This window comes from Mus caroli, unplaced genomic scaffold (genome assembly GCF_978045245.1).
Source record: "Mus caroli unplaced genomic scaffold, Mus_caroli_1 scaffold_6, whole genome shotgun sequence".
NCBI lineage: Eukaryota > Metazoa > Chordata > Mammalia > Rodentia > Muridae > Mus > Mus caroli.
Window position 1 is genome coordinate 90,132,869 of NW_028227261.1, and position 14,341 is coordinate 90,147,209.

The 14,341-nt window shown below is 41.8% G+C and overlaps 1 protein-coding gene across 3 annotated transcripts in view; it reads left to right on the top strand.

Moving 5' to 3' along the window:
- Astn2 (astrotactin 2) overlaps nucleotides 1-14,341 on the top strand; it is a 1,028,198-nt gene that overhangs the window by 802,214 nt on the left and 211,643 nt on the right. For all 3 annotated transcript variants that reach the window (XM_021160104.2, XM_029476271.2, XM_021160105.2), the window contains one exon: nucleotides 10,786-11,051. In XM_021160104.2, coding sequence (XP_021015763.1) covers nucleotides 10,786-11,051 — 266 coding nt within the window. The remainder of the gene's footprint in view (nucleotides 1-10,785; nucleotides 11,052-14,341) is intronic.

A 14,341-nucleotide genomic window follows, 5' to 3' on the forward strand; every position in this document is an offset into this window, starting at 1 on the left:
CCCACTTCACCTCATGGCAGACAAGTGATGAGGCCAGCTTTTCTGTGCTCATGTCCACAGAGTTATGTCACCAGGACCATTTCTCCTGTGCTCCTCAGGGGAGGTGCAGGGCCCACTATCCTGAGTGCTTCTACTGCAGGGAGTAGCCCCAGCTCACCCACTCTTAAGACCCTGGGCTCAACTCTCCTGACTGCCTTAGGTGGTGAGAGGCAAGGGGGTGGAGAGCATTCCCCTCTGCACCCAGCCCACCTCAGGGCATATGAGTGTGTGTGTGTGTGTGTGTGTGTGTGTGTGTGTGTGTGTGTAGGGTCATCTCTCCTATACCTATGCCTTTGTGGCTGGCTCACCCTTGTCTTTGCCACTAGAGAAAGCTCCACTGTACTGCCCAGGCAAGGCACAGGGTCTATTCTCTCAAGTGCTGCCTCCTGTGAGAAGTGGGGCCAGCTCTCCAGAGTGCCACAACCAGTGAGTGGCAGGCTCAGTTCTGCATAGCCTCTGGACATCCACATGATTCCAGACCAGGGTTAGTCCCAACCAGGTTTCTAGTGGTAACATGAACCACTGACAGCAACAACATCCCCTGCTGCTGCATAATTATGAAACTCAGTGGCAACAGCATCCAGTGGTGGGACTTCATCGTGGCCCCAGGCAGCAGGGCTGGCTACTCACAACCAAGCTATTCCTCCTCTCTGTCACCTCTCCAGTCCCATCTCTCTTCATAATGCTTATACTGTTCTGCTTCTCTTTCTCTCCCATCTGTCAATCTTGCACATTGCAGGTGGCTCCAGCTGCAGGCAGCCACATGGCTAGTAGACCTCTGGATTAACCCCTCTGTTTGTGCCAATTGGTGTGTTGGCAAGCAGGCCTCTAGTTATCTATAGCCCACCCATGTGGCATGGTAGCAGGAGGGTCTATTGATGTCTTTCCTCTCCCACACCATATGGCGTGGTGATAGGTAAGCCTCTTTGTGTCTATGGCCTGCTCATGCTATGTGGGGGAAGGCAGGTCTCCAGGAGTCTTTCCCCATCATTACTGTGTGTCATAGCAGCTGGAAGGTCTGTGGATGTCTCCTAAGTTTACTTTTAACCTCCACTGCCATCAACACTGTCCTGGGAAACTGTGAAGATTTCCTTGTCACTGATGTAAGCCACCTTTTATACTGAGTAGACAAAGGTGCTCTTCTACTTGAATTCAGTTTCATGGATAGTAGTCTGCCAGTAGAGAATGAAAGCCCTGATCAACTGCCTTAGCTCTGAGTAATCTGAAAACAGCTTTTTTAGCACATCTTCTACCCTGCTATCTGAGTGTTTCTTTCCTTCTTATATTTAATCCATTCTGAATCCCTAATCAAGTATTATCCCCTGTGTTTTCCTTCTCAGCATATATTCACAGATGCCTATCTTGAAAACTATAAGTGATGGAGCAGACTGTTACTGTTTTCTTACCCTATGGTGTATATCTCCAAATGTGGTACTGTATGGGTCTGTAAGGAAATGCCATTTTGTTGCAGTAATTTTTACTCACACTCCCTTGAGCCAAAGATCTCTCTGTCTCTCTCTGTCTCTCTGTCTCTCTGTCTCTCTCTGTCTCTCTCTGTCTCTGTCTCTCTGTCTCTGTCTCTCTGTCTCTGTCTCTCTGTCTCTGTCTCTGTCTCGTCTCTGTCTCTGTCTCGTCTCTGTCTCTGTCTCGTCTCTGTCTCTGTCTCGTCTCTGTCTCTGTCTCTGTCTCTCTCTCTCTCTCTCTCTCTCTCTCTCTCTCTCTCTCTCTCTCTCTCTCTCTCTCTCTCTCTCTCTGCTCCTCTTTAGTGCCCAGCAAGCTGCACTCTGTAACCACAGTTTCTTTCTGGAAAAAAGCATCCTGGGCGCAAACATCTTAAGTAGACACTAGAGGGCAGCAGGAGATCACACATGACATGATGGAGCTCTCAGCCTTTGACTAGTTGCAATCTACCTTGTCTCAAGTGGCAGAAATGAATATTAGGAGCAGATGTTGACTGGTTCCTGCCTCTGGCCAAAACATTAGCCAGCAGTTGCTGCTGGGCAGTGCCCACAGAGAGTTTGACCTTCCTCAGAAGAAAACTGCTTTCTCTGGAAGACAGGTGCCTTCTTTTCAGTTATGCTTGACTACTCTAAGCCTATAAAAGACAGCAACAAGTGCTGTTTTTGCATGATGGGATCATAGGCGGTCATAGGTATGAGCGTCTCTCATTTGATTTTCAGAACACTTGGATGAGGAATTAGAGTCTGCATTTTACTAACATTGGGGAAGTGAAATGACTTGCCAGGAATTTTATTTGAAGTAGTTGGATTCAATAGCTGTAGAATTGTGCGCAGTCCTTGCCTGATCTCCTCAATGGGCAGAAAGAAAGCAGTTTCAGAGAAGTCCCTTATTGTTACAGCACCAAGCAGGTGTCAAGAAAAGACTTAGTGATTCATATTTGCTTCAGAAATGAGAGATGCTGGATGGAAGCCAAGAAGAGTCAAAGGGAATGAACTTGATGATACCTTTGACACACTTATCCTGGATACTCTTCTGTGAACCCTCTAGATAATAATAATAAAACATAAGAACTATTATTATTAACATGTCAACGCTGAGAAAATAGCATATTAGAGAGGTAAATAAATGATCAAAGTTTCTAAACTAGAAAACGGGAGCTGAATTCAAATTCAGAAAACCATTCTGTTGTAGCTGCCCTACTACCTGTGCCTACGCTGAAACTCTGCCAAGATACCTAAGAGGAGAGGATCATTTGTGTGTCTACTTTGTAAACCTACAAAGTACGTCTTCTTTTTGGGGGGCTCTACCATGCTGTCTCTATTTCTGTTTCCCAATTGTGCAAACACATGGCACAAAGCACAGATACACGTTTTATGAAAACCCACTCAATAATGCCCTACAGTCTCCGAGATGGAGTTTTACCTAGCTAGTTCGATAGCTTTAGCATATTAATCAGGAGGCAGGGTTGGACATTGCTAGGCATTCAAATAGCATATACTCTTGGTTTAAGTCTGACGCTTAGGTTGAGAATTGCCACAGTTTGGATGGCTGTCCATGTTTAACAAGGCTTACCCATGAAGAATCTGGAACACTGAGGAAGTTCCATGTCATTAAAAGGGTTAGAGGACCGAAGAGTAATTTCATAACAAATAAAAATTTAAGTGCGATTTCTGACTAGGTGACCTGCTCATGAAAACGTACTAGCTCACAAAAAGTTGTTGGAAAGGTTGGATGTATAACTGGCAGACACGCATAGAACAGGTACATGCATCCCAGGTAGGACTCATGCAGGAATGAAAACTGTTACCAAAAAATTTTCTAAGAGGAAATACATATATGAAAAGTGAGTGGTATAGTCTATAAAATAGTTTTTCTCTACCAGTTATATGGCCTTGTGCAAATTCCTTCACCTTTGTTAGTTGGCATTAGTAATGACTATTGAGATAAGGCCTTTGGCCTCGATGATAAAGTGAGATGTAGGCTTAGAGTCTAACATATTGTCATACAATTAGGAGCATTAAAAGAAGGGGAGTCATATGCACATATTCATTTATTCAGATATTTTTACCTTTAGACTGTGACAATAATACAGACAATACTTTTTGGTGCTAAAGATATACAAGTTCATTAAAACTGGTCATGATCCTTGTTCTTTTGGAGCAAACTGGTTGGCATGGCAGATACTTCATTAGAACATTAGCTAAAGTTACAAATGTGGCAAGTACTGTCACAATTAGGATTTCCATTGACAGTAGAAACTGAAAGAAGTCTGTAAATGTGACTGTGTGCGTGTGTGTGTGTGTGTGTGTGTGTGTGTACTGGTTTCCATACTTCTTTTAAAGTATTTAATGTGGTCAGTCACAAATCACTTAAGATCACATCTACTTGGCTATCATTTTGCACTGTTAACATGCTTTCAAGTACAGCTATAGAGTCTATCTGCTATATTTAACCTGACAAGTCAAATGCTCTTGCCCCTCTCAGTGGTGGCCTTGAGAGTGGGCACCGTTGACCTTCACTGGAATTCTAACCTCTTACTTTTCTACCTCCGTGATCAAAGCAGAAGAGAAAACTAAGGATGGTGATGGTCAGACTTTGTTTGACTCTGCCCTTTCCAGTTCCAACAGTTTTTTTTTTAAGGAGCCCCTTTCTCATGGGTAAGTGTCTCTGTTGTGATGCCCAGTGTTAAAGATTTCTCTTCAGACTAGGGACATTGTGAATTCTCTTTGGCTGGTTGATGCAGATCCACCTTTGTTACTGGTTTTCTGGTTGGTTGTTTCATTTTAGAGACTGTTGGGGAAGATTCAAAAAGCTTGGATGCTGTCCTTTCCTTTTGTCCATGGAAAACACAAGCAGTGTCTCAGGATCCCTGAATCCTCTGGATGTCTCTGCCAATCCCTTTCTGCTCTTCTAACACAGGCCATTAGCGTTGCTGTAGGCAAAGGTAAAACCTGGCCTACTGTTCTTCCCACTTTCTGACAACAGGTGCCAAATTCTCTAAGTAGCACTCCAAGAGATCCTTCACAGAATGTGGAGGTAGAAGTCATAGGATTTGTATGTCTGTCCTAAGATGCTAGAGACTCCAAACATGGTAATTGTTAATAGTTCTCTCAATGAAAATTTTCCTTTATGCTTTCTGGGATTCTCTCTCTCTCTCTCTCTCTCTCTCTCTCTCTCTCTCTCTCTCTCTCTCTCTCTCTCAATCTCTCTCTCCCCCCCCCCCGCCCCCGCCTGTGTTTGTTCCGACTGAGATTTTCAGAGTTATAAACCTAATTAGAATTCATTTTTAAGTTCTGTGTCTATGGGCTTGATGTTGGGATCTCCCTTCGGTTATGTCTTGCTGTATCAATAGAAATTTCAATTTTAACATCCTGTTACAACAGCAACAATATAATTATAGCAAGTGCAGCAGCAGCAGCAAACAAGAGCAGCTCATATTGATTGAGGGAGTAGCTGGTGCTAGGTACCTCATTTAATCCTCACATGGACTTTTAGTTTATACTGTCACATATCAAGGACACACTGAGGACCATGGGCTGAGTTAGGCTGAAATGTTCACATTGAACCATGAAGCAGACTAGACTCCAATGGCCACATTTTAGATGAGTATTTTTCCTTTGTTTCAGATTTCTGTGTGGCGTGGGCCTTGGATTAAACTGCTTCTCTCCAACAGGACACAATAACTCCTCCTAAGAGATGATTCCATTTCAGCAATTCCTGGGAGGCCACTGCTGTAAGCAAGGCCACTGTTGTAAGAAAGGCCACTCTTTATGATGTAAAAGTCTCACCCTTTTTCCTCCTCTTTTCATGTTTCTAATTTGAGCCCCTGTCATCCCATGGAGCCTTTAAATGCCTCAAGTAGGAGCCCATTGCCAAAGCAAAGCTTGTCTGACTAGGAAGTCCTGCACCATTGCCTAGTACTGAACAAATACCCGCACAGCCCTGGCTCTCCCAGAAGTCCTCAGTCTGATGCCTTTGTTTTGTTTTCTGGATAAGGGCACCTCCTGCCGAAAAGCTCTGGCTGCTCTCCCAACAAGGAGTTGTCATTTCAACTAAAGCTTTTTTTTTTTTTTTTTTGGTGGCAACAAAATAATACCCAGCAGGAATTTGGGAGGAGAAAAAAGAGAGTTCATTTGGCAGGTTCTCAAATGAATGGGTTGTAGTGTCATTGGAACTGAACCGGGCTTGAAACCAGACATGATCCTATTTTGGAAGCATTATTCAGAGGGATGGGAAATGTGAACAGAGAGGATCAGTCTCTTCAAAAATGCTCTTTATCTTTTTCCCGTTAAAGACAGACAGCCTGTTTTTACTCAGCTCTCCTATCCTTGCCATGCAGAGGCCCGCATGCAAAGTCAGAGGAGGTCAGAACACATAGCAGGTTAATCATGCTTTATGTTCTCGCTTTCCTTACAAAAGGGGAAACTTTCTTTGGGAAGAGATCATATCTCTACTGAATTCTTAATTACTTCTCATGCTTCTGGCTCCAAGTCCTGACTCTTGCATTCATTGGTGCTCTGAAAATCAAGCCAGTGGCGTGGGCATACAGGCATACTAGGTATGCAACAAACATTTATTGAAAATAGTTTTGAAGCCAGGCCTAATGGTAAAGACCCTTAATCCCAATATTTAAAGGTCTAAAATGGCAGGATTGGGATATTCAGGCCTTTCTGGATTACAAAGTAAGTTCGAGGCAAACTTGTGTAACTTGTGAGACTCAAGCTCAAAACACAAATTAAAAGGAAAAAGAAAAGCCCAGTGGTGGTGGTGGTGGTGGTGGCATATGTGGTGGTGGCAGTGATGCACACCTTTAATCCTACCACTTAGGAGGCAGAGGAAATTAGCTCTCTGAGTTCAAGATGGGCCTCGTCTACAGAGTGAGTTCCAGGACAACCAGGGTTATACCGAGAAACCCTGTCTCAAAAACAAACAAACAAACAAATAATCAATCAAACAAAGAGTGCTTGGGGTGTATAGTTCAGTGGTAGAGTACTTGCTTACCATGAGGAAGGACCTTTAGATTAATCCCTAGACCTGGAGGCAGAGGGTAGGAGGGAGTGTGCTTAAAATCTTATCATGGATCATGAACTGTGTGAGGTGGATCTGGAACATCAGCAAAAATTGATCCTGCATTTTCATTCATGGACTTTACATTTTTGAGACAGAAGTCAGGGTGCAATGAGAATCTGTAAAAAGAAACCTTCATATACATTAAAGGTATAGGAAATTTGGGGAGATTTTTCTGAGGAATTAATATTTGAACTAAGATGTGGGTCATGAATAGAAGTCACCCGGGAGGAGATGGAAGGGAAGCATTTTGTAGGGAGACTAAGTATGTGCCTGAACTGAGAGAAAGACATAGGGTGTATGCAAGGAACTTAAAGGTCATTGCAGCACATAAGAGGAAAATGAGTTGGGGCACTGTAAGATTAGTCTAGAGAGGCAGAGGCTTGTCTAGACCTCATATTATATACATGACTGAATAGTTTTGATTTCTATCTTAAGAGTAGGGAATTATCACGGAGGAGCTTAAAGCAGGAAACAGCTACATGATTTGCCTTTTGGAAAGATGACTTTAGCCACAGGGTGGGGTTGGATCAGAAGCTTAGCTTTCACAGTTGTAATGTCTACAGAGGAATAATTAATGGAATAGCTAATGTTCTCCCCTGCTGTAACTCTCATCTAGATCATAACTTAGACATGACACAACCTTTGAGAAAAAAAATCATTCTTAAAAATTATAGATGGGACCTAAAGGTGATCCCTTTTCCTCGTCTGTTTTCCATTTCCCTGTCCACTCAAAAAAAAAAAAAAAGTTGGATCAAATGATTTCTAAATCACCCTCCTTTTGCAAAGCCAGGCCTTAGGGTCATCTGTTAATTCTACACTGCCGCTGTCTTGCTGTTTTTAGCCTGAATTGTTACCTTTCAAAACCACTTACAGAGGATGATGAATGGAAAAAGCTAAAGATTTATTGATCAAAGGAGAGTAGTTCTATTGATTATTTGATTAGTAAATGGATAGTATCTTTAACAAGAGGCATAGGTGTGCTTGTTTGATCAAGGGATTTTTAAAGAAACCTTTGACATTAAGTAGCATTTTATAAAATTTAGCTATGTGTGTATGACAATGTATCATTTGGGAGATGACTTTTATGTTTTAATATTCACGACACTTAGCCAAGAAGTGGTGGCACAAGAGTGCCAATTCCAACACTTGAAAATCAAAGGAAGAGGATAATGAGTTCAAAGCCAGCCTGACAGTCTGGAGACTTCCTGCCTTAAAAGCAAACACACAAACTTAACTGGAACACTGATAGCCCTGGACTTAATCCTGCAACTTGTAAAACCTAGAAAAATAAACAGATGATAACAGTAATTTGGGTGATTAAGTGGTCACTAATTTATTATCTTTATGAGACACCTATCCACATAGTTTATAATAGGCAGGGGATATTCTATAAGAGTGTCTATAAATATTCTTTCAATAGTTTGTTGTATCTTAATTTTGGAAGAAGAGACGTCCCACTATGGTTTCCATCTTTGGAAAGTCATGGTCCCAATGTTTTGATTGTTTCTTTGCATTTTTTTTTAATTTGCAATTTGAAAATGTACATTTTTCTCTACTCCCTCCTACTTCCATACTCCTCTCTAACTCTAGATTTGTCCTGTGGATCAGAAACTCAATTTCCCACTCTGTACACTGCAGTTGCACGTGGGAGTTGCTGAAGATTTTATATAAAGAGACAAATAAGCTTATTTTTTAGCCTTTGAGAGACATAGAACCCTTAGTGTAACCACTCAGTTCTCCATTGTGGTCACATGTCATACATAAACGAACTGATGTATCTATTTTCCAATAAAACTTTATAAAAACAGGAAGTAAAATGACTCTGTCTCATGTATCCTTCCCAACCCCCATTTTAAACTTCTGTGTCTGATTTGTAATATCATTGTTGTTTGGATTTCTTCTTTGATCATCTATCCAAATGGTTGTTCTCTTCCATGTTCTTCCCGTGTCTTTACATAATACTCTCTCAGTCTTCCAGCTGCTGGGATGCCTTTTTCACAGCCTTGTTTTGTTTATCTTAGTAACTACCCTTCTTTAATCCCTCTGAAGGGATGGTTAGCAGCAATTCTCCTAGTCTTCCTCTCCCGGAGCCTTTGATCTGAGGCTCGTATGCATTTGCTGACAGCCAGACAGAAAAAGCGGAGTCCAGATCCCGGACCTGAGGGCAGAAAGAGTAATGAATGAAGGCGGAGTTTATTTGTGTTTCTAATTGGCAAGTCCATTTCCAGATCAGCTGCATGTCACTGCAAGCCAGAGAAAGAAGAGAAAACACTTCCTTTTCCTTCTGACCTAACTGCCTAGGGCCCTCATGGTCACTGAGACACATGTTTACCTTGATTTCTTCAGGTTATTAGAAGCTGCCATCTGGACCATGCTCTGTCCTTTAGTGGAGGCTTCCTTTGTTTCAGCACTTAGATTGTGCCTTGCACATTTTTGAGGTCACTATCCATATAGTGTATGATGTCACCTTCCAGGTCATACTTACTACTGTGTCCCTTGGAGCTTTTGGTGCTGCAGCAAGCCTCCCCCTCCCTTTTGTTTTTGTTTTGTTTTTGTTTTTTGTTTTTTTTGTATAAAATTTTATATAGAAAGGCAACCTGCTAAACAAATACACATGGAACTGCTATATTTGAAGCAGGGAAGTTGGTAGGCATCTACTTAATTAACTCTAATCCTATGGAAGTAGTTGCTGAGGTGCTCCCTAGAACTTATTTATTTGTAACACGTTTGAGTGTCAGCTTGCAAGGATGTGTGTGCACCACACGTGTGTCTGGTACCTTAAAGGTCATAAGAGAACTTGGAATCCACTGAAACTAGAGTCACAGATGGTTGTGAGCCACTGTGTAGGTAGTAGGAACTGAATCTGGGTCCTCCCCCCGCCCCCAGGAGCAGCAAACACTCTTAACTACGGAACCATTTTTAAAGCCCCTATGAGTTTTATTAGGTATAGTGTGCTTGGATGTATAAGACAGTTGTGTAGAGGCAGGAGGACGACATTGTGGAGGTTCCTCTCTACTTTGGATGTGGATTACTTGGGTGGAACTCAGGATGTCAGGCTGTGTGGCTATTACATATGATCCATCTTACTAGCCCACTTCCTATGATTTCAAGAATTCTTCAAAATCTCTGAACTGGATCGTGAATGGATTTTTCTCCATTCTTAGTTTCTCAAGGTCTTTCTGTGAGTATAAAGCATATCGTCAGCATCACGTTAGACACCAACAGCCGGCAGGAACAGGTTGATAACATGGTTTAAAAGTCGGAGAACATGAAGGCAAAGAGAAGTCAAGTTCAGATTCCACCCTCAATGAGATATGCTTATTCAGAGTTGATCAGCTGAGACAATAAAGACAAGCTTCTTGAGGTAGATTAAATTATAGCATTAGTGACTGCAAAAGATTTCAGAGGCAGGGCATGGTGGGCAAAAGCTCAGAGACAGGAGCTACTAAGTATATGAACCATAATAGGAAGCAATGGAGGTTGCCCAGACTCTATCCCAGGGAGCACATGACAAAATCGGAAGGAAAGGAAAATTTCTGAATGAAACAGGTAAGCATCAGAAGAGGAACTAATGCCCACACCACACAATTCTATTTCCTTTTATTTATTTCATTTGCCACTTATAACCGATTTCATTGGTTTAGTAACCCCATTCTAAACAACTAGTGATCCAAATATCCGGACATTAAGAGAGGGCGTTTTTTCCCCCTCTAAAGCTGCAGAAGTTTTAGGAAGCAGAACTATTATTCAAACCAAAATTGGCTTGACCTGATGCGCAGGCTTCTCTCATTATATTGTTTTATGGAAAATATAAAACTGGAACACCAACTTAAAAGAAGGGTGTAATTTGTGTAAGTTGATGATAGACAGAAGAGAATTTCTGGTCAGGAAAAATATCTCTGAGTATTTACATCTTGCTTGTAGAATCATTCTGTGCGACCTACAAATTTAACATGTGGAAAGTGAGGGCCACACAAAGCAACAGATTATCTAGTAAAAATAGTAGGGTATAACATGATGTAAGGCGTCATCCTGTTACCTTAACCCTTCGGCCTGTGGTTTTTCCAAAGCCTAATGAAAAAGTCACCTTACTATCTTTGTTCTTTTCCAACAGGTACCAGACTCTCAGTGAATGCTCTTTGTTGGCCTAGAGATTCAGCCATTTAGATAATATTGGATTGACCTATGCTACTGCTTATTTTTATAACCCTCTAGAGACCACGGAGCTGGGCAGCAAGAAGGAGCTCAAGTCCATGCCCTTCATCACCTACCTCTCCGGTCTCCTGACAGCCCAGATGCTATCAGATGACCAGCTCATCTCAGGTGTGGAGATTCGATGTGAGGAGAAGGGCCGCTGTCCATCTACCTGTCACCTTTGCCGCCGGCCAGGCAAAGAGCAGCTGAGCCCCACACCAGTGCTGCTGGAGATAAACCGTGTGGTACCACTTTATACCCTCATCCAAGACAATGGCACAAAGGAGGTGAGCTTCCCTGGCCCAGATAGTCCCATGTGACCAACCCTCCTAGCTCCTACCCTTATGGTTCCTTTGTCCATGAGGATTATCTTCCTCCTCAATAACAGCAGCGTGGTGCTTTCTATAGTTTATAGATTCATTGTTTTATCCTAAGTATGGATATATGTTACACTAGCAGTAATAATGAATAAACCCCCAAATCTCAATGTCCCCACACAATAGACATCACTTCATTTGCACAGAATTCCAAACAGTTGTTTTTGATTAATAGGTGACTTTTGTCTGAGGGGTGGTTTAGAGAGCTAGCCTAGTATATTTTTGTTCCATTGACCTGATTTTGCCAAGGAATAGGGAAAAAATAGAATTTTGGGGGGAGGAGGAGTTGCACATTAAAGCTTTCAATGGGCCAGGCTTTGAAGGCAGCAAATACCAATCACAATCCCATGAATTAGCAATTCAGTCATTGTCTACACCTGTCTACAACAGAGACAGAGAAATATATTTTAAATGAGGATCCTATAGGAAGAATGCATGTGTTTGATAAAAACCTAACAATGCTTGCCTCATTATATTCACGTCTACAATGTACTTCAAATATCGATCCATATGAAATAGTTGATATTTGACTATGTTTTTAGTCACACAATGACAGTTCCATATGATTAGTACTATGACATACAACATATGTGATCTAATGAGTAGTGTGTTAATAAAGGGGTGGCTATGCAGGACTGTCTCTCTCTGAGACTTTATGAGTGAGGCTCTCCTTTCCTGCTCCATGAGTAGTACAAGTAGTGCGAAGGATGCCTCTGTAAGTCAAGCTTTGTTCATCTGCAGTGTGGTACAGTACAAACTAAACTGTGTAGTCTTCACAGCATGTTCTTAGGATGTGGGAGAGGTGGCAGGTTGACAGTTGGTTTCTATTTGGATCAGGAACAGAAATCTTCCCTGTGTGGATTTTATGGTGATTTTGCCTAGCATTGCTGAAATGTTCCATGTTTTGAATGTATAGTAAAGTATTCTACCGTGGACTCATGGTACACTAGAGAATCTCAAGTTTGGGCATATGATCACTAGATGTCACTGTGTTCCTTATAAGAGATGTGATAAGCTGGAAGCACTAGTCATTCATTCCTTAAATCAGTAAGCATAGTTTTGAATACACTCTTAATGCCTAATACTATAAAAAAAAAAGAGTAGGAAAATAGATGTTGCCTCCCCCTTCCTGAATGCCAGAAATCTAATGCAGCTCCTTGTGTATGATCTGTGGGAACTGTAACACTGAACAGTGTCCATTTTTCCTGTATGGTCTTTTAGTTCGTGGAATCTATAGACATGTAGAGAAGACAGATAGATATCCACGAAGCAGTCACATATAGTGAAGTCAGACTGTATAAAGTCCCAGGGGCAATTCTGGGCTCATTTGAAGTGCCTGCCAAGGAGCTCTGTGGGATCTGAGAAGGCTTTTCTGAGGAAGTGACTTTTAAAGCAAGTCTCTGTCACTAGCTAAATAAAGTAAATATGGAGAACCAGGCTTGTGGAAGGACACAGGGAACAAGGGCATTCCAGATTGGAGGTCCAGGTCTTGAAAAAACCTGGAGAGTGGACAAATACTATTCATTTTAGAAGCTGGAAGCTGAATGAGAACCAATGTGGCTGGTGTCAAACTGAAAGATTTCCATGTATAGCACTGTGAAGCACTCAGGCTGAGTTACAAGTTATAAAGACAAAGAATTTGGTTCCAGAATAGCAGTGAACTTTGGACAGCTGAGGTTAGATTGACAGGCATAGCTGCTGTCTTCTTGGCTCCATGATCTTTTCCCCTCAGAGATTCTCCAGGAAGTATTACTATACCTGGTTTTCTCTAATCCTCCAGATTTTTCTTCCTCTCTCTGAATCACTAATAGGCTTCTCTATATTCGTGGCAGTCCAAGGACTGAGGCACATCAGATATTTTCTTTTCTTTCCTGGAACTCACTTTGTAGACCAGACAGCCTTTGAATTGAGAGATCTGCCGGTCTCTGCTTCCCAATGCTGGGATTAAAGGCATACACCACCACTCCTGGCTGTATCAGATATTTCCAAGAGACCATCTTGTAGTCAGAGTATGTGGAAGAACCCAATGTGGAAATGATCCTGACTGAGGGATTAATGGCCACCCAGGAAGGCTGATGTAAAGATAGTATTTATTCCCACTTCATTTGTCATTGGTTTTTTTCACTTCTGCCTTAATCCTTTATCACCATTCTTCTCCAGGTTATGCCTTTCTTTGCCATCTCTGAGTGCTGAGGAGTGGGTGTATAGATAAAACACTGCTGGGCCTCATTCATGTGACTTTTCATCTGATTTCCTTAGAAGTAGGTACTACAAGAACATATCTCACAGATGTACAAGCTGAAGTTTGCAAATATCACTCAGAATTACACAGTGACTAGGGGTGGTGGTGGGATTCACAGCCAAGTCCGAATACTTACACTATCTGCTTCCATGAAAACTGAAAACTTAGTTTTTTTTTTGTTTTTTTTTTTTTTTTATTATATGTAAGTACACTGTAGCTGTCTTCAGACCCTCCAGAAGAGGGCGCCAGATCTCATTACGGATGGTTGTGAGCCACCATGTGGTTGCTGGGATTTGAACTCTGGACCTTCGGAAGAGCAGTCGGGTACTCTTACCCACTGAGCCATCTCACCAGCCCCCCGAGACTTAGTTTATTGCAGGAGACTCAGAACAACATTATTTTTATCCCATTCAATCTGTCTTTTTTTTTTTTTTTTTTTTTTTTTTAATTCTGGAGAGGAAAAAAAAAAAGCCCCACAGAGCAAAGGACTTGCCAGGGCTTTGCTATGTTCAGAATTCACAACTTCCAACTCTAGGTCTCTGCCCTTCAGTATTTTATCTATGCGTGGTGGCACACGCTTTTAATCCCAGCACTCTGGAGGCAGAGGCAGAGGCAGGCAGATTTCTGAGTTCGAGGCTAGCCTGGTCTACAAAGTGAGTTCCAAGACAGCCAGGGCTATACAGAGAAACCCTGTCTCGAAAACAAACAAACAAACAAAACAAAGAAGAGATTATATATATATATATATATATATATATATATATATATATAAAACTGTTTTTGTGCTTTCTTTGAGACTTCCTCCTCTAGAGAATACTTGATGATTTTGTTGATGCCCAAACTGTAGTCTTCAAGCCAGATTCATACTTTGTGTATGAGAGCTCATCGGTTGACCCAATCACAAGTGGACCATACTTAACTGATTTGGGGGTTAGCATCCTGGCCTTTGATTCTGAAT